This window comes from Mirounga leonina, unplaced genomic scaffold (assembly GCF_011800145.1).
Source record: "Mirounga leonina isolate KUSES-001 unplaced genomic scaffold, KU_Mleo_1.0 Mir_418, whole genome shotgun sequence".
Lineage (NCBI taxonomy): Eukaryota > Metazoa > Chordata > Mammalia > Carnivora > Phocidae > Mirounga > Mirounga leonina.
Window position 1 is genome coordinate 4759824 of NW_023270739.1, and position 20006 is coordinate 4779829.

Genomic DNA, 20006 nt, shown 5'->3' on the forward strand with positions numbered 1-20006 from the left:
TCCGGCCAGCGCCGCTCGGCGGGCTTTCCTTCCATCGCGGCGCTGAACGCTGACGTCACGCCCAGAGCTGTGACTGACGTCCTTGCGGGAGCGCCCGTTTGCTGTCCTGCCGTCGTGCTCCACTTAATGCCCCCACGAAGAGAATGTCTGAAACTAAATGATTCCCTGCAGGGGCTGATATTTCCCGTCTCCTTGAAAGCACCATGTGGGGGGATTGATTCAGAGAACTTGCTCGGATTTAGAATACAAGAGTGCATGCGTAGAGAGGCAGGCAAAAGCGTGAACAGCCACACTTCTAGAAGGTTCTAGGAAGTGCGCAGGGGCAGAGGCGGAGGGAGTAGGCATGAACGGGCGTAGGACCCGGGGTCACGAGACCGTTGGGTAGGAGGAGCCAGCAGCCGGGGAGGTTCTAGTCTGTTCTGCCTCGCGGCAGCCGCCCCCTTCCACACGATCACGCTGAGCTAGTACCCGGGCTTGGAATCGGGCCGCAACCTCAGCCGCGCCTGCCGCCTTTCACCGCCTCTGGACCATGGACCCCCGCAAAGTGAGCGAGCTTCGGGCCTTCGTGAAAATGTGTAAGCAGGATCCGAGCGTTCTGCACACCGAGGAAATGCGCTTCCTGCGGGAGTGGGTGGAGAGGTGAGACCGGGGCCGAGGACCGTTGGGGGTGGGAAGAGGGACGGCCGAAGGGGAAGCTGGGCGGGAGCTGGCGTGGGGCGGACGAGCGCGGAGCTCCGCCACGAGGGCCGCCGAGTCGCCGCCTGTTTGTGGCTCTCCCTGGCCAGGAACCGGAGGCGACTTCGGGGTCTAATGGAGGATTGGGAAGCTTAGATAGTACAGCGGTGGGGAAGGAGGAGGCACAGCTGGGCTCGCTCACCTTGAGGTTGTTAGGGGTGTGTCTTGGGCGAAATGTAAAAGCAGAGATTGCATGGACTTGGGCACTTAGACGTGGGGGGGTGGGGGCTGCAAGATTTCGCTTTCGCGTGGAGTTGTTCTCTTGGTATCTGGTGTCCTGCTTAGGTCGCAGTGGCACATAGCTCTTTTACGCACTGTCTTTAAAAATAGTGTTTTCGTAACGATAATTTGTTACGTAATGAGTTATAATAAAATGGTAGTTATTAGATTACTTTTAAATTTACGGCGATTCTAACTGCGTAGAATTATTTTGGGAATCACTTATTGGTACCTCCGTAATATCGGTGCCATTACACTAAACATTTGAAGAAAAATGATTTTTCAAGGACCAGCATGTTACCATGATCTGTTCTTGTTATCCTTAAATCTAGAGTACTTCGGTACGTGCACAGAATTAATTGAATAGGCATTGTGCCAGATGCTAGGAAACCGTGTAAGTGCAGTTTATTTAGTGATACAGATGAATAAATACAGAAATCTGTTTTGATATTTACTGTCTAATAGAGATTAATATTCTTCATATTGAAGGAGAACTTAAGGGAGAAAGGGAAATCTTCCCCGAGACGGTTTTTAAAAAATCACTTCTGGTGAGGAATTTAAATGACACACAAATCGCACCTCGTGGTGATAATAGCGACAGTGCAAAGCAATGTGACTCTTTAGAGGTACTACCCTAAACATCGATCTATTTTAGTGATACTTTTATAGGGGAAGATGAACCCATAATTATCATACACTTTAAAGAATATTTCTTTCAACAAACTCTTCTAAGGAAGAAACTTGTTAAAATCTACTAACGCTGTATGTAGTGGTAACAATATTTTCCCTCTAAGAAGTTTCTCAGTTTTTCTCCTCCACTAGTTTTCTAGCTATGGTAAGATTTTGCTCATGTTATAAATGTAAAATTCTGAGATCACTTACAGTTATTGCAGTAATTTAAGAATTTGTTGATAATAGTTAACAAGAATACTGTTTTGTAAGGGGAAGACCTACACGATGCTAATTTCAGGACTAGGAGTTTAGGCCTAGATTTTAGTAGTTTTTTTTTTCTCTTGAATAAGTTGATAATCCAAATCCTTCACTTGAGATATTTGTATGTTTTTAATCTCTTGTATTTACTTATGAGAGGAAAGATCCTGCAATTAAATTGTTTATAGAATTCCAGGTAAAGCTGACGTGTATACCACAGGAAGAATGCCAAGACTGAACATTATACTGAGTATATACAATGTTTTGTTCCACTGCTGAGAGGAAAAAGCTAAAACAAATCTAAGAATAATGTAACTTGTGTTGGAGTGATTATGGCTACGTAGAGAATTCCAGTTTGATGTCTGGAAAATATTGTCAGACATTATTTCCAGAAAATACTTACGTATCTTTTTTTTTTTTTTTTTTAACATTTCACATAGGTAATTCTATTTTTTTAGTCGTCCAGCTATATTTTTCTTGTGGCATCCTAAATTTTTGGTTTAAGTATAGGATGAAGCATCTTGGCACATGTAGGGGCCCTATTCTGAAGTTTTCGTTATCTCTTTATTTTAATCTAAGCTAAAATTTTTGTAGTCTTTGAGGCTTTTGCTTGAAGCGCATCAATTTCTCTCTGCTTTATGTCAGCCTTCTTAAGTGCAGGATTATAGGAGATTGGGCTGAATGTGGAGACTTGTGGGTCCAGAAATATTCCCAGGCCTAATCCTACCATAAGGGCTCCTCAAGTTGAAAGCATATCAGAGTTCTTCTCTGTTCATACCAGATTAGTCGTAGGTGTCCAGGCTTAGACATTGAAGAACAGTTTATTTAATCTATTTGTGAGAATTTTTACTGTTGTTTATAGTTTAAAATTTTATTTGGTGTTAAGAATTTATTTAACAACCTTTTAAATTGGGCAGAGAGAAATAAAGAATTTTTTTTGGCTCGGTGAGGATCCAGGGAGACAACGATCTTTTCAACAAATACGTTTTGGGGTATTTTTGTTTTTCTTTAGGAAGAAGCATTTTTTGACACTATTATTTCATTTTATGGTAATTTAAGATCAAAGGGAGTATCTTTGTGTTATAATCTCCAGCACAGTGCATGGCACATGGCTTTTCAGTAAATATTTTAAATGAAGTGAACAGGATGCACGTCTCTTCTCAATGAATTCAGAACATAGCACCCAGTTTTTTGTACAGGTGCTTAATAACTATTGCTCAAAGCAATTTGAGCAATTAAAGAGAATTATGAATGGGGTTTTGGAGATTCCATATGAGGAAGGTCTCTGTACTAGCCCTACTTGGCAACATAAAAGCCTATCCTGACAAAGTCCAGTTTGTAGTGTTGGGCAGGGAATTAGCGTGTTTTAAATCTTGGAAGCATTAAATTAAATTTTTGTACCTATAAATTGCTGTTAACCTTCCAGTAGTGAACTAGAATTTGGAAAGTGAGAAACTAAATGTAGCTTACGAATAACCTTCTTGTGTTCCTTCCCTCCCTGTTTTAAAATTTAAAAAAAATTTTGAAACTTGCAGGAAAATTGCAAGTACAGTACATTTTTCCTGAAATGATTTCCAGTGTTGTGCCTCAGCACCATTGTGTATTTTCTACAAGGACAGTCTCTTCAATACAACCACCAAATTCAGGAAACTAAGAATGATACATTAATGCTATCTAGTTCTCAGAATTATATGTTGCACTTTATTGTTGAGACTTCTAATCTCTGTTTTCAAAGGATTTTTCGATCTTTCCTTGACTTTCATGGCCTTGGTAGTTTCACGTATTACAGGCCAGTTATTTTGGATAATTTCCCTCAATATGTGTTTGTCTTATCTTTCCTAAGGATTAGATTTAGCTTAATACATTTTTTTTAAAAAGATTTATTTACTTTAGTGAGAGAGCGAGAGCATGAGCTCTTGCGAGCAAGTGGGGTGAGGGGTAGAGGGAGAGGGAAAGAGAATCTCAAGCAGACTCCAAGCTCAGCGCAGAGCTGGGGGTTTGATCCCACAACCCCGAGATCACGACCTGAGCTGAAACACTGGATGCTTAACCGACTAAGCCACCCAGGCACCCCTAGCATAATACATTTCTTGGTAAGACTGTCCCTTCCCAAAGTTTTAACATAAGTTAGACTGTTAGGGCTGTGTCCTGAAAGTTGCATTTTGAAACTTAGGAAAAACACAGCTTAAGAAGCCCTGTGTTTTCATTAAAATTTAACTGCAAAGAACTATTGTTTGATTACTTTTTTTTTTAAGATTTTATTTATTTATTTGACAGAAAGAGACACAGTGAGAGAGGGAACACAAGCAGGGGAGTGGGAGAAGGAGAATCAGGCTTCCCGCTGAGCTGGGATCATGATCTGAGCCAAAGACAGACATTTAACGACTGAGCCACCCAGGCACCCCTGATGTTTGATTACTCTTTTGAAAAGTAGTTTTTCTGTAGATTAGAATTTTAAAGAATTTTGTTTATATGCCTGTTTCTTATTAAATCATTTTACTTTGCTGAATTACAAACTAAGAATTAAAAAAATTCTTTTTCATGTGGGAACCATTTTTCTTTATTAAAAGTCCTGAGTAAGTAAAGATTTTTCTGTAACTGTCACATTAAACTGAATGGGGAAAGTGTGCACATTTTTCTTGATTGGTGCTTAACAAGAAATTCCAAACTTTGTCTGTTATTGCATTTGCTGTTTTAGATTTATAGTTTTGCTTCATGTTGGCTTCATTTTGTAAGTGAAAAGGCAAGCCACGGGGTGGGAGAAGATCTTTGCAACACATAAAACTGACAGAAGGCTTGTATGCAGAGTATACAAAGAATACCTACAGATAAGTATTACAGATAATCTAACAGAAAGCTGGATGAGAGTTGAACTTTACACAAAAGGCTATTCAGAGGGCCAATAAATAAATGAGAAGGGACTAAACTACCATGAGATACTACTATACATCTATCAAAATGGCTAAATATTTAAAAGATGGACAATAGCTAAATGTTGGCCGAGGTGTGGACCAACTGGATTTTTAAAAAAATTATTGGAATTCTTATGCACCACTAATACAAGCGTAAATTGGTAAAAGAACCTTGAAGAACCAAATCCATTTCCTATTTGGAAACCAGTATCCATTTAAATCCAACATACACATACTTTGTGTCCAGAAATTCCGTCTACCTGAAAGGAATGTAAACATGGATATAACTCTGGTTACAAAGAATCAATACCTAAGGGTGTTTTGAAGTAGATTCCTTTGTTTTCTAAGTGAATATCTCTTTTTTACATAAAAGTTAATGCCTTTTTTTTTCTTTTTTTAAGGCAAATTTTAGTTAAGTCCTTGTGACTTCCAGTTTTCACTATCGTGGAGGAGTGCCCTTAATCCATTGAACATTTTAGTCGCTGGACTGCTGCTGCATGGGGCCCATATACTTCAGGGTCTGGCCCAAATGGAGCATATAGCACTAATTCTTCATAGTCTTTTTTACTCCTTATTTTTAAGTTATTTGTTTTTAATTCATGGTATTGTCATGGAATGTTTGGGAAAGGACTTACAAGGCCAAGGGGAAGTATTAATGGGTGGATTGTAGAAGGGATAAGGAGAAAATACATATTGTGAGGGGCATATGAAATATAAACTGAAAGAGTCTTTGTAGGTCCTAGTCAGAGGAAACAAACATTTTGAATTATTATACTATGACTTCATAATTATTTCATAAACTGATTATTTTAATTTAAGTGAGCGCTTACTAAAGTTGAGGTTTTGGATTCAGTATACATACTGAATTCTAACTTGTACAAATGATTTTGTTATTGCATGTTTTTCTGCCTCTTCCTTTCGGAATGGGCACAGAGAAACTACATAATTAATGTTTATTAGGCTTATTGAGGCAAGGAAAGGGTTAGATTTTCATTAACCAGTAAAAAAAAAAAATAATTTTAAGCTGAAAAAACCTAATACTGAAGTATTCAAATTAATTGAGTTTACTCTTAAAGGTTTGAGAAAGTAACCATCTAAATATCTTTTTTTTCCAGTGTAAGTAAATGTTGCTTTGCTCAATGAATTTTAATTTTCTAAACAAATATCTTTTTTCTCATCTTCCTCAAGCATGGGGGGTAAAATACCACCTGCCACTCATAAAACTAAATCAGAAGACAATATCAAGGTAAGTTATGAATTTCATGTGTATGTTTAGTGATAAAGTACTGTAAGGTTTTTAAAGTGCTGTCCTCAAATTGCCATTCCTGATTTCCCCAGGATCACTTGGAAATAAGATCTTTGTAAAATTTCTGTTTGGACATAGAGTATCTGGAATCTCATTTAACACTGAGAATTTGGGGTTGAATGTTCACTGTGTTTGAGAACAAAAGCTTGTGTGTGTTACATGCATGACCTGTGGGTGGTAAACTCTGTGACTGTGTGCGTTACGTAGTCTTCATCATCATTGCATCTTTAGCACCTAGCACAGCGTTTTATGCATGGTAGGTACTCGATTAAAATTTGCGAAGTAAATGAAAAATAGTCCAAATCAAAGTTTCTCTACCATATCACCTGAGGGTTATTTCAGAGTATGAGTCAGCATATTTGCCAAAAAAAAAGATGCCAAAAGATTAGGAGGAGCTTACCAGTAGCTGAAGTTTAGAGATGGGGGTGGGTGTACCCTTAAGAATGCTTCCTTCAAGAGAAGAGCAGGGTGGAGGGAACAAAAAAAACCTTGGGTGGTTCGGGAGAAAGAAAGCAGAAAAGAGCCCACTACACTCCTTTAAAGTGGGCAGGAGGGGCGCCTGGGTGGCTCAGTCACTAAGCGTCTGCCTTCGCCTCAGGTCATGATCCCAGGGTCCTGGGATCGAGCCCCGCATTGGGTTCCCTGCTCGGCGGGAAGCCTGCTTCTCCCTCTCCCACTCCCCCTGCTTGTGTTCCCTTTCTCACTGTGTCTGTCTCTGTCAATGAAATAAATAAAATCTTTTAAAAAAAAATAAAGTGGGCAGGAAACCAGCCCTAACAATGGACAGAGGTGGGAGTTAATGCCAAGCCAAGCTTCCTAGCTCTCCCAGCACTCATTTTAATTTCATTTTTATTTTAATTTCCGATCCTCCTCCAAAAACCCTTCCCATTCTGTTTTCTTTCCTCTTTTTTCCTTTCTTCCTTTCCTTCTTCCCTTCCTCCCTTCTTCCCTCCCTTCCTTCTTTCAAAAAAAATGCTTCCTTCAGAATTCTTATTTCTCCTATTTTGTGTTTTCATGCCTAAAATATTTTTCCCCAAGTTTACTTCTTTCCTTCCTTTCTTTTTTTAGAGAGAGAACATGAGGGGTGGGGGAACAGAGAGAGAGAGAATCTTAAGCAGACTCCGAGCTGAGCATAGAGCCCTACATGGGGCTGAATCTCCCAACCCTACAATCATGACCTGAGCCAACCATGCGCTTCTCCCTAAGTTTTCTGGTTAGCGGTCTTAAATTGATAAGAAAATTTACTGTTTTATTTTTTAGAACCTTAAACAAGGTTTATCTATCTGGATATGAAATCAGAAGTTCTATCTTTGAACAAGTGAAGTGAGAGAAATTAAACAAAAGCCCCCAAAGTAGTTATTTTAGAGGAGTCGTTCGTCAGTTACTAGTTCCTGATAGGATACTTTGATAGGATACCTAGACAGGATATTTTGCTATATGGTAAACATGTATGAAGACAAAATTATATTTAATCTATGTCTCTGCTAAAATATTTTTGTAAGAAAACATTCTGATTTGGAATTACATGCTAAAGCATCTGACACCTTGCACATGGTAGGGTCTCAACATATATTTTGTAATGAGGTAGGGTTTTGAACCTAATTTTTAAGAATTACAAAAAGTAGCGACCTAATTCACTGGTTATATAATATATACTAATACAGTTAAATGAATAGATGGGGGTGTGCTGGTTGTGATATATTCTTTATGAAACACAGCATTGTGAAATGGAAAGGTCAAAGTGCAGAATTGTCTTATCTATGCGTTGAGAATATCTAATGGGATATACCAGAAACCACACTGGTTACTTATAGGATGGGAAGGAAATTTGGTTTTCATCATGTGTACCTTGAAATTCTTTGAATTCTCATCATTTATGTATTATAGTTCCATTGTTTCATATTTGAAATTCCAAACTCAAAACCCTTGAAAATGTAAATATTTTTTTTTAAATTAATTAATTTATTTATTTGAGAGAGAGAGAATGAGAGACAGAGAGCATGAGAGGGAGGAAGGTCAGAGGGAGAAGCAGACTCCCTGCCGAGCAGGGAGCCCGATGCGGGACTCGATCCCGGGACTCCAGGATCATGACCTGAGCCGAAGGCAGTCGCTTAACCAACTGAGCCACCCAGGCGCCCCGAAAATGTAAAGATTTTTTAGTGTATTTGTTTGGCAGTAAAGCATAATCTGAACAGATGTGAGGCTATTTATAGTTTGTATCCCACTAAGAATGCTCAGACTTTATTTTGCAGAAATAGTATTTGTTGATTATGGAGAGTTGTGGACCACAGTGCCTGTTGAGGGTGCAACATAAGTATGGATTATGCATTTGTATTAGGTTCCTACAATCCAGCATTTTTTAAATTCTAAAACTTGTTTAAAAGGTTTGGAGGAGGGATTTTACCTATTCTTACTTTAAAAAGAGAAATGAAAACAAAACTAAAACAAGTTTACCAAAACAGTGTAAGAAAGGAGGGTATATTAACTGAAATACAATGTATGTGAACAGTTTATATATGTTTTTATAAATTAGTATGTATATTGGGCGTGTTACTAAATACTGAAAGCATTGTTTGCCTTCCCTTTGCTAGGAAGAAAAAACAGATAGTAAGAAGGCGGAGGAAAACATAAAGACAGACGAACCATCAAGTGAGGAAAGTGATCTAGGTGAGGAGATTGTGTAGTTAGTTTGTATTTGATAATCTCATGATGAGATCCTGTGCCGATTTTTACTAAATTGACTAAATCAAGGCTAATAGAAATGTAATGTAGCTGAGCTACATATGAAACTTAAAATTTTCTGGTAGCCACGTTTAAGAAATTTAAAAATTAAACAGATGAAATTAACTTAACATATCTAAACTATCTAAAATACATTTCAACGTGTAATCAATATGGAAAAATTATTAGTGAGATCTTTTCCTTTTTTTCATACTAAGTCTTCAAAATCCAGAGTGTATTTTGTACTTACAGCACATTTCAATACAGATGTTAGATGTTATATTTTTGTGGAAATATTTGCTGTATATGCAGACTTAATGAAATTTGTAGTTGGGTAACATACCCAAGTTGTTGTAAATATATGTAAAAGTTTTCCAATAACTGAATCAAGTACCAGAAAATTATTCTGTTACTACTTGCACCCACATTGATTAAACTTGTTCATTTTAGAAGAAATGATAAGCCATAAGTTTTGTTTTTTTTGTTTGGGAGTTTTTTTAGGCTGCAAACTGACAAAAATCTTTTCCTAAATTTGAAAGTCCTTTGAGACTATAAATATATATCCCAGTTATTAAATGGGCAGTCTCTTAATTCATAGACTCTGTCTAAAAGCTAAAGAAATGTAATTTTTCGAATTTTGAATCAATTGATCTTTGATACTGTTAGAAAGGACTTCTTGTTTGCGGGCTTAATTGATGATCTTTCATTTTTTGTAAAATACCTTTTTCAATCTTACTATTTTCCAACAATTTCCATAACTATGATAATGACTTACCATCTTTTCATCCAAAAGCATTTTCTTTTTTGTATATGAATTAAGCTGTTTTATAGTTAGACAAAGGTACAAATTCAGTTCCTAGTAAAAGTTGATGAAAATTTTTTTGTTCGACGACAATTTGAATTTCAGGTAGCTAATTTCAGTTTCATTCTTTTTTTTTTTTTTTTTTTTTTAAGTTTATTTATTTAATCTCCATACCCAATGTGGGTCTTGAACTCACAACCCTGAGATCAAGAGTCACATGCTCTTCTGACTGAGCCAGCCAGCTGCCCCTCATTTTCATTCTTTTTTGGCTGTCAGCGTTAAACATTAAATTCATTGTTTGCTAAAAATGTCTCTTAATAGTATCTATTATTTTGAAAAGTTTTTTATATTGAACAGTTATTATGTTTTCCTTTACTGTAGCAAATTACAGTTGTCTGTCATGAAATTTATGACTCTATCTCTTTCTAGTTTCTTTCTTTGCTGTTTTGGTTATAGTGCTAGCTTTTGACTTAGAGTCTGCCTCAGCATTGTGCTTTATCCTAAAATTTATCTGTAAAAAAAAAAAATTTTTATTATGATTTACATCATCACTCTAACTTGTGCTATCTGCATAAAATATTTTTGAAAACATTACATTGATGTGTAGAATAAAATATTTGAATCATTTTGCTGACACTGACTAAATCAGTGGTGTCTCTGTGTAGTACTAGAAACTGCACTTGCCAACATTCCCACTACAAAACAGTGATAAATATCCTAGATGATGCAACCGTTGAAATATAATCTTTACAAAAGAATGAAGTAGTATTTAATGGGGAAATATTTTACAGTGCATCAGTTTAAATAAATTAACAAAGTAGAATACTTAGGTTATCAGTTGGAGTGGCCATAGTTCATTAGTTTTTAAGAGTCTTATGCAACTAGTGGCTGCTGTATGGGACAGCACAGGTCTTACGGTCATTTTCTTAATTTTGGCAGAAATTGACAATGAAGGTGTGATTGAACCAGATACTGATGCCCCTCAAGAAATGGGAGATGAAAATGTAGAGGTAAGTTCAGTGGCTTATTTTCTGCTTGTTGTAAGGAATGTGAAGGTCCCACCTATTGCAATGATTTTATGACATAATTCTGCCAGGAAAAGACCATACTAAATCTTTCTCTGACTTAAGGTATTTAGGAAAGCAATTTTATTTTACTGCTTAAAATATTTGTGAAAATACCCGTTATTTTCTTTTTTCTTTTTTTTAAAGATTTTATTTCTTTATTTGACAGAGAGAGAGACACAGTGAGAAAGGGAACACAAGCAGGGGGAATGGGAGAGGGAGAAGCAGGCTTCCCGCGGAGCAGGGAGCCCGATACAGGGCTCCATCCCAGGACCCTGGGATCATGACCTGAGCCGAAGGCAGACGCTTAACAGCTGAGCCACCCAGGCACCCCAATACCCATTATTTTCAATCATACTCTAATTGTTACTTTCTGTTTACCTGCTTTTTCAATTTGCATCTGTTTTGACTACTCTTTGGACTACAGAGTTCACCTAACATTTATATTTAGAAATGAAATTGCTTATTAATGGGATATCTAGTATCCCATTGTTTTCCAAAATGGTTTTGTCACATTGGGTACAGTTTTACCCTTAAGGTAGTAAGAATTGGTTCTTGGGAGAGGGCTTGCAAAAAAACTTAGATATTACAGTGGTTAGTGGTCTTCCAGAGGTTCATAACATATATGCAATGTATCTGTGTGGTATTAAAATGGAATGGGGGAGTATTAGAAAATGTCTCAAATGGCTCTTTGGGGGTGGATAGTGAACAAAGGCTTGAGAAACACTGACAGTGTAGTTGTGGTTTAGAATCTTGGTCCGTGTCCTCACCAACACTTGATACTATCAGATTTCATCTTTGCCAGGCTTATTGTGTGAAATGGTACGCCCTTCTGGCTTTTAATTTGCGTTTTTCCAATTTCCAATAAAGTTGAGCATATTCTGATGTTTATTGGTCCTTCACAGGTATTTGTGAAGTCCTATTGTGACTTTTCCCATTTTTCTTCTGGGTCGTCTTTTTTCTCACTGATTTATAGTTCATTTTATGTTCTAGAGACTAACAATTTGTCATTTATCTGTACTTCACATATTTTCTGCTAAGTTTGTGGCTTGTCTTCACTTTATGTTGTCTTAATAAACAGTCTTTTAGTACAGTTAAATAGATTATTCTTTTATATATTACGCTTTGTTATTTCAAGGTTATAAGTGCTGTAATAAATCATTTTTTCATTCTGAAAATTTTATGTGTTAACCTTTTCACCTTTAATCTACCTGGCAGCACTATTAAAGAATTCCTTTCCTCACCAATGCCAAAATACACTGTTCCCACATATGTGTGGGTCAGTTCTGGTGTTGTGTTCTCCTTGTCTAATTTTTTTCCATGTGCTTATAACACATTGTCTTACTTGGCTTTATATTAAGTCTTGTTATCTGGTAGGGGGACTCCCAACAATTTAGGAGTATTTTGGCTGCTTTGTTGGCCTTTGTTTTTCCATATAAATTTTAGAATAGTATCAATTCTCTCCGCCCTCAGTTAGAAGTGCATTAAATTTAAAACCAAGTTAGGGAGAGGATACAACTCACTGTTGTGATTAACTACCCATGAATATACATATCTGTCTAATTTTTAGGTCTTTTCTGATGTTTTTAGATAATTTATTAGCATTTTCTCCATAAAGGTCATGTGCATCTTTAAGAACAAATATAGGTACTTTTTCTCACTGTTTGTGAAAGGAATTTTTAAAAATTATGTATTGATGATGCTGTATCACTTTGACTTGTCTAGGCTTATAACACTGTATTTGTGCTACTTGGGATATATTGGGCATTTTAAATTCTAGGGTTAACTTTCTTTACCTCTGGAACATTTTCATCTAGTATCTTTCAAATATTTCCTCTTCCCCATTCTCTCTACTGTCATTCTGGAGTCCTGGTTAGATATGTATTAGATTTTTTTCACTATTAAATTCTGTTTCTTCTTATTTTTTTTAAAGATTTTATTTATTTAATTGACAGTGAGAGAGGGAACACAAGCAGGGGGAGTGGGGGAGGGAGAAGCAGGCTCCCCACAGAGCAGAGAGCCCGATGCGGGGTTCCATCCTAGGATCCTGGGATCATGACCTGAGCCGAAGGCAGACACTTAACTGAGTCACCCAGGCGCCCCTTAAATTCTTTTTCTTTGTCACTGCCGAATTTTGTATGCTTTCAGTCATTTGGCTGTTAATGTTTGAATTTGAATGCTTATGTTTTTCATCTTTATGTCTTGGCTTTGATTCATTTTAAAGTATACTTGGTTATTTATAAGTCTCTTTTTCAGAACTTGCCTTTATTCTCTTAAACATATTATAAACTTTGTCGAACTCTTCCTGGTTTTATTCTTTTATTTTTCCTGACTCTTGCTCATTGAGGGAGGTACCTTGTTTACTTGTGGATGGTATGTCTATGTGTGTCTGTGTGTATTTTGACTGCATGCATGTATATGTGTGTGTGTGTTGGAATTTTGACCATGAGTTCTTTGATATTTCACCTGGAAAAGTTTTTGAGGCCTGAGTAGAAGGTGTATTCCTCCAAAGAGGAAAGTGTTTGCTTACATCGAGACTCTTGAGTTGGAGCTACCAAGTCAAGGACCACTTTAAATCTCAGCTTGGTTTTTTTTGTTGTTTGTGTAACTATACAAGTAATGGGAATTCCACTGGAAAGCCTGGCTTATCATTATGAGGTTACAGGAGAATTTTTTTTTCCTTCTTTTTGCTACTTGGCTATACCTTTCTTTGGGACAGGTTTATTTTTGGTTTGCTATTATGCTTGCAGGTATAGCATTGGGGATTCCAGATTTATTGGAGGGTGTCGATTAGACAACATGCATTCCCTTCTAGACTTTCTTTCATGTGTCCTGCACTACATTTGAAAACAATTGCGAGGTCACCAGGTTTGACACCTGCTGAAAGGGTGAAAGCAGATGGAGCATTCGGCTCCCATACTGGATTTCAAGTCTTCTTTTAATCTTGTTCTTTGAGGATTTTTCAACATTCTTAGGTCAAAGATGGCTTTTACACTTACTCAGGGCATCATGTGTAACATATTGCCACAAACTGAAGTTGTCTTTTTTTTTTTTTTTCTCCCAATTTGGCTTTGTTACGATGTCTTACTATCTGGTAAAGTGTGTCTTTGTTGTTTTCTTCTTTTTGTTTTCAAAAGATTTTAAAATTTTTGTTGGAATTACTTCAAATTTATTGAGTAACTTGGGGTTAGGTTGAAGTATTCAAAAAAACTTTCCATGAACATAGTATACATCTTGTGTTCTTTTGTAGAATTTTACTTTTGTTCCCCCTTTGAAAGTCTTTTTTTTTTTTTTTTTTTTTAAGATTTTATTTATTTATTTGACAGAGACAGCGAGAGAGGGAACACAAGCAGGGGGAGTGGGAGAGGGAGAAGCAGGCTTCCCACCGAGCAGGGAGCCCCACGAGGGGCTCAATCCCAGAACCCTGGGATCATGACCCCAGCCGAAGGCAGATGCTTAACGACTGAGCCACTCAGGCGCGCCCCCGCCCCCCCCCGAAAGTCTTACATGTTCTTAGAATGGTATCTTGTTCTGTCCTATTTTGTAACTGATATTTGCTGATGTGGAGGAACTCTGGATTTTTATGTTGTTTCTGTGTTTCTGAGGACTATTGAATTGTTTTGGTAGCTCTAATAGCCTGTGATGTCTTGAGTTTTCTAGGTAAACTTGAAGACAGCTTGGTATTTCCTTTCAATTCTTAAACGTGTCAAGTCACTTTCTTAATGAATTAGCCAGCACCAGTAATATTTTACACAGTGGTTGGTGATAGAGTAGATCTTTTTGCCTTTTGTTAAAGAAACTGTCTTAACTTTCTGTTTAGGTGGGATGTTCGCTGTAAGTTTTTGTTACTAATCTTTGTACTGTCAGCATCTTGTACAGTGTTCTGTACAGTATAGGTACTCAGTAGTATGTTTGTTGGAACAAAAGAATGAGACATTTCACTTAAAATTTAAGTCTAACAGGAACTAGCTTTAGTTACATCTTTACGAGGAGATTGAGTTTTAGTATTTGTGAAAAACTAGAAAGGAGTTGGTGGGACAGGAGCAGGAACATCCTGCTCAGATTGGTTGGGATGGAGGGAAGTAATGGTCATGTCTAAAGTAAAGGGTAGGGAGTGAAATTTATTGTTTATATTGTTTATATGAAAGATTAGAGCTCATCCTGTGTAATTTCTTACTAATCACCATAGTTATCCTCTTGCTCCCTGGAGACTAGAGAAGAATGAATGAAAATGGGGGTTGTGTCTACCCCATCCCTAAGAAAGCCCAAGCTGCTTCCTTCTCTTTGCTTTCTCTGTTACTTCTAAGTTGACCTACAATTTCCCCCTAGATAACCGAGGAAATGATGGATCAGGCAAATGATAAAAAAGTGGCTGCCATTGATGCCCTAAATGATGGTGAGTGATTTTTTTTTTCCCTCTTTGCTATATTTCTGTGGTAGTCTGAATATTCTCTTTTTCCCTGCAGCAACTGTTAAATAGTGGGAAAGTGGAAGGGAACTTATATTTATTAAGTATCTTAAGCTGGAGAAGAAATCGTCTTGTTCTCTACCCACCCATTCCCCCCTTGAAAAAGAGGCTGAAATCACTCAGGTATTAATTACCTTGCCTCAGGGCATGGACACATCCTGATGTGACTGAAAGACTCCTTTCCTGACTAATCCTGGTGTTTGTCCACTGAGGAGAGGCTTTAAGATGTGAATGTTTTTCAAAAAAAGTAGTAGTATTAGAACAGTGGCTCTTAACCTTGTATATAGCAACACCCTTGACAAATGATGGCCGTTGGCATAATGTTCTTGTTCTAATCTTTATGTGTTAGACCCTCTTCAAAAGATCCTTTCAAAGTGGGAGAATGCTGGTAATATAGTAAGCATAATATTTAATCAGTTAAAATTTGTGAGAACAAATCATTTCTTAGCTTGGGTAGTATGCAGACCCCTTCATAGCTTTGTGGTAGTGTGTCACACAATGCCATTGTGGGAGAGCTGCTGCTCTCTAATGCTGATATGCATTTGCACTTCATCCATAGACTTAGAAGATGACTAAAGTTCTAGAAAGTTCAGTATTGATTGCTGTTCCAAGTTGGCAAATAATACTTGCTTTCTTTTTTTGTAATCTTACCACCTTCTTAGTTTAGGTCATTATCACATGTTTATGCCATTGCATTGGCCTTAATAGTTTGCCTATCTGAAATGTCTATTTCTTTTATTGCTTTCTATTCACTGCCTCTAGGTTATTCTTTCTTAGAACCGCTTTTTATTTTCACACATTCCCTTGCTTGTAACTCTGACTAGCTTTTTGCATACTTTTTGAAGATGTTCATCGTAGTGTTAGACCTGCTAGAGTCTGATCCCATGTATTGCCTTCCCAGCCTTGTTCTCTTCTTTTGAATATTAACTTTCCATTACAGCCAGACCTCGCTGTTCTAGAATTTTCCTATACTTTTGTGCTCTGCTGCTTCTTTCTAAAGCTCTTCTTTACCTATTTCAGCTTTTAATTCATACCCATCAATTGATCCCAGCTACTTCTCTTCCTAGCCATTCCTTTCCCACACTTATCTTTTAATTTTACTACCACCTAAGATTTCTGTTTATCCAGCATTTATTTTGTGGCTACTACCTACCTGACAGTTTTATTATATGTGCATTATTTTATTAAAATCTCATACTACTCCCATTTCACAGGTTAATGAATAATTTGAGGGATCAGAAGGGTTTTGACTTGTGCAGGATCTCACTGTGCCATAATATCAACTAATTGTTTTTGTCACTTATTTTGGCATATTCTTATATTTTTTAAATTTGTTTTGTTTATTGCCTAGCAGTTTTTAAGGAAAATGAAGCTGTTGCCGCCATCTAAAAAGTCACGTTCTTGTTTTTTCCACATTTCTTTCTAAGCTGTGTTCATGTATAAATTTAACCCCGTTCTAATTTTATTTTATTAAAGGTTGGTTAACTTATTTGAGAGAGAGACATCACTGATTAACTTATTTGAGAGAAACAGCACGAGTAGGAGGGGCACAGGGAGAGAGAAGCTCAAGTGAACTCCACGCTGAGCATGGAGCCTGACTCTGGCCTTGATCCTAGGACCCTGAGATCATGAGCTAAACCGAAATCAAGAGTTGACACTTAATTGACTGTGCCAACCAGGCGCCCCTAACCTAGTTCTAATTTTAGAATAAGTGCAATTTTATAGTATATCCTAGAGGGATAAAACATTAGTATTCTAAGCCAGGGATTGTAGATTCAGGCCCTACCTGGGGTTGGAGGGGCAGAAATATAATTAAATACTGAACTTTGGAAGCCAAAGTGCCTGGGTTTGAATCCCAGCTCTGGCAGTTACCAGCTAGATAAACTTAGAGAAGTTATTCTTTGTCTCTGCTTCTGTTTCCTCCTCCTTTTTTTAAATGATTTTTTTAAAAAGATTTTTATTATTACTTATTTGAGAGAAAGTGTGTGAGCAGGGGGAGGGGCAGAGAGGGAGAGAGAGAGAGAATCTCAAGCGGACTCCATGCTGAGTGAGGAGCTTGATCTCATGACCCTGAGATCATGAGCTGAGCCAAAACCAAGAGTTGGATGCTTAACTGACTGAGCCACCCAGGCACCCCTGTTTCCTCCTTTGTAAGATAAGGATAATGTACCTACCTAGTATATTGAGTCATGAGGGATAAATGAATAAGTATGTGTAATGTGCCTAGAATAGTATCTGCCATCGTTATTATTAAGGTCCTGGTATTACTAAAATGTCAATAGTCGTAATTTAAGTAAGACCTTAATAAGTATTTTTAGCTGTCACGTTATTAGTAACATTATTATGCTTTTTTCAGTTTAGTATATTTATTTAGAACTCTAGGCAGTGTTTAGATGCTGGATATACAGTGAGAAAAACAAAACAGACCAAGTTCTTTACCTCATGGACCTCATATATTACTGGGGAACAAAACCAAATTCATAATTTAATATTAGGTGGTAATAAGTGCATGAAGAAAAACAGAGCTGAGTAAAAGCATAGTCAGTGATGGAAGCTCTGTTTTGCAAAGGGTGGTCAGAAAAGCATATGATGAAGTGAAATGTGCAAGCCATGTGAGGGAAGAGCCTTTGAGACAGAGGGAAGAACAAGTACAGAGGCTAACTGGGGGAGCATATGAGATGAATACATATTCAGGGAATAGCAGAAAGGCCTTGTAGCTGGAGTGTGGTGAGTGAAGGGGTAAGAGTGGTAGAATTGAGGTCAGAGAAACTCTTCAGAGTAGGAGATACGTGGTGGGAAGGTGGTGAGAAGGATAGATCACTAAAGATCTGTAGTAGATGTACAAGATCACTTGTAGACCATACTAAGGACTGAAATTTTGACCTTAAGGATGATGGGAAGCCACTGAGGTGGTGGTGTTGTGGGGTGTTTTTTGTTCTGTTTTTGTATAGGAAAGCTTCATCATGAGATGCATTTACTTTTGAAAAGGATTATTTTTACTATTTTCTGTAGATCAAATTCTAAGGGCAAATAAGGGTATGTTCATTACAGAAGCAGCCAAAACATGAGTTGATGTGCTAGAGATATACTTAAGAAAATGCCTGAAAGGAAAAATAGGGGAGCAGGGAGAGCCAGAGGAGTCTGGAAGTCAGACAGTCATGTAGGTCTTTACCCCCTGTATAGGAAAAGTCTTCAACTATTGGTGTGTTTCTAAAAAGTCACAACAAGCCGAGTTGCCCGCTAGAGGATTTAACATGTCTCACGATAATGGACCAGTCTTGGTATCCTTGCTGTACTTAGTCATTAACTGGGAGCAGCTTATGAAGTGTAGCCTTGAGCACAGAACGTGGGTTTCCCAGTCAGTTAGGTTCTACCCCAGGAGATCTAGGGTGCATTTTCATGATCCTACAGAGGGAATGCAAGAAATTTGAGTCCAGGTGGCTAACAATCATGGCCTGGATTAGGGCAAAGGTTCCCAGACTTTTCTGTTTATAGTGCTTTTACTGTCTTGATTTTTTTTTTAACAGAACTTTTAAGCCAAAAGAAAGGCATAAGGGTTTCATTGATAATGTAGTTAGGTCCAAACAATTTAATAAGTGTGTTGTAACAAGTTAGTGATTGGAAAATAATACACACAATTGAAAGAATATATTTAATCTTATTCTTAAATAACCATATTTACTTTCTAATAAGACGTGTATATATGTTGGGCACTAAACAACTTCTCAGATCTTGGCGTCATATTGGACACTGCTGCCCTCGTTTCCTGTTCCACAATCTGTTTTTCTGCAGTTCTTGATTTTTTTTTTATCATAACAACCAGTAGAAACAGTTTTTCAAAGATACCATCAAAAGGAATGTAGTGGTGCAGTGTTGAAGCTGTGAACTGTATCAAGTGAGTAGTTCATGCAGTGCTAACAAACTGTCCTTGGTGTGGAAACGTCAGGACGGGTGAGGAGTGGCTAGATTCTTTTTTTTTTAAATATAGATTGATTTATTTGGGGGGGCGCACGAGGGAGAGGGGGAGAAAGAATCTCAAGCAGATTCCCCACTGAGCGTGGAGCTCAGCCATGGGGCTCGACCTTACGACCCTGAGATCATGACCTGACCCGAATCAAGAGTCGGATGCTTAACCAACTGAGCCACCCAGGCGCCCCAGGAGTGGTTAGATTCTAGGTATATTTTGAAAGTAGAGAGAAAAGGATTTAGGTTTTAGATTGGGGAGTTGAGAATGACTCCCAAGATTTGGGCATTGAGGTAGATCAGGAGTTAGCCAAATTACAGCTTCCTGTTTTTGTAAAAATGTAATGGAACGTAGTTACACCCATTTGTTCATGTGTTGTCTGTGACTTCCCCACTACGGTAGTAGAGTTGAATGGTTATGATTGGTATGGTCTGCAAAGCCTAAAATAATTCTTATGTGGCCCTTTCCAGAAAAGTTTACTGACCTCTAAACTAGATTGAATGGAAGAGCCATTTATTTGGTAATATAAGGATGAGAAATAGATTTTAGAGATGGGATTGGAATTAAGAGTTCAGTTTTGAACATGGTAGGTGTGAACTGCTTATTAGACATCCAAGTGCAATAATTTGTAACATCTGTAGTAGTACTTAATAAGACTCAACATTCTTCTGCATTGTTTTATGAGTTCTGTTAAGGTCCTTTACAGATTTATAGCTGGGTAAATGTATTTTCCAAAGTGAACTGTGACATTTACTTTAAAATTCTGCTTGTCTTGTTGTCCTTCCCCTTCTCCCACCGTGTTTCCTGTGTCCAGGAGTTAGATTTCATGCAAAGAACTTTTTTTTTTTTTTAAGATTTTATTTATTTATTTTGACAGAGACACAG

General features: G+C 37.5%; 1 protein-coding gene across 2 annotated transcripts in view; it reads left to right on the top strand.

Moving 5' to 3' along the window:
- ST13 (ST13 Hsp70 interacting protein) overlaps window positions 1–20006 on the top strand; it is a 55360-nt gene that overhangs the window by 24809 nt on the left and 10545 nt on the right. The window contains exons 1-5 of one of the 2 annotated variants that reach the window (XM_034987444.1): window positions 452–639; window positions 5985–6042; window positions 8694–8769; window positions 10565–10635; window positions 15019–15085. In XM_034987444.1, the coding sequence (XP_034843335.1) occupies window positions 530–639; window positions 5985–6042; window positions 8694–8769; window positions 10565–10635; window positions 15019–15085 (382 nt within the window). In that variant the 5' untranslated portion in view covers window positions 452–529. Of the gene's footprint in view, window positions 1–451; window positions 640–5984; window positions 6043–8693; window positions 8770–10564; window positions 10636–15018; window positions 15086–20006 lie in introns of those variants that run through there. The other variant, XM_034987445.1, reaches the window with a different exon arrangement.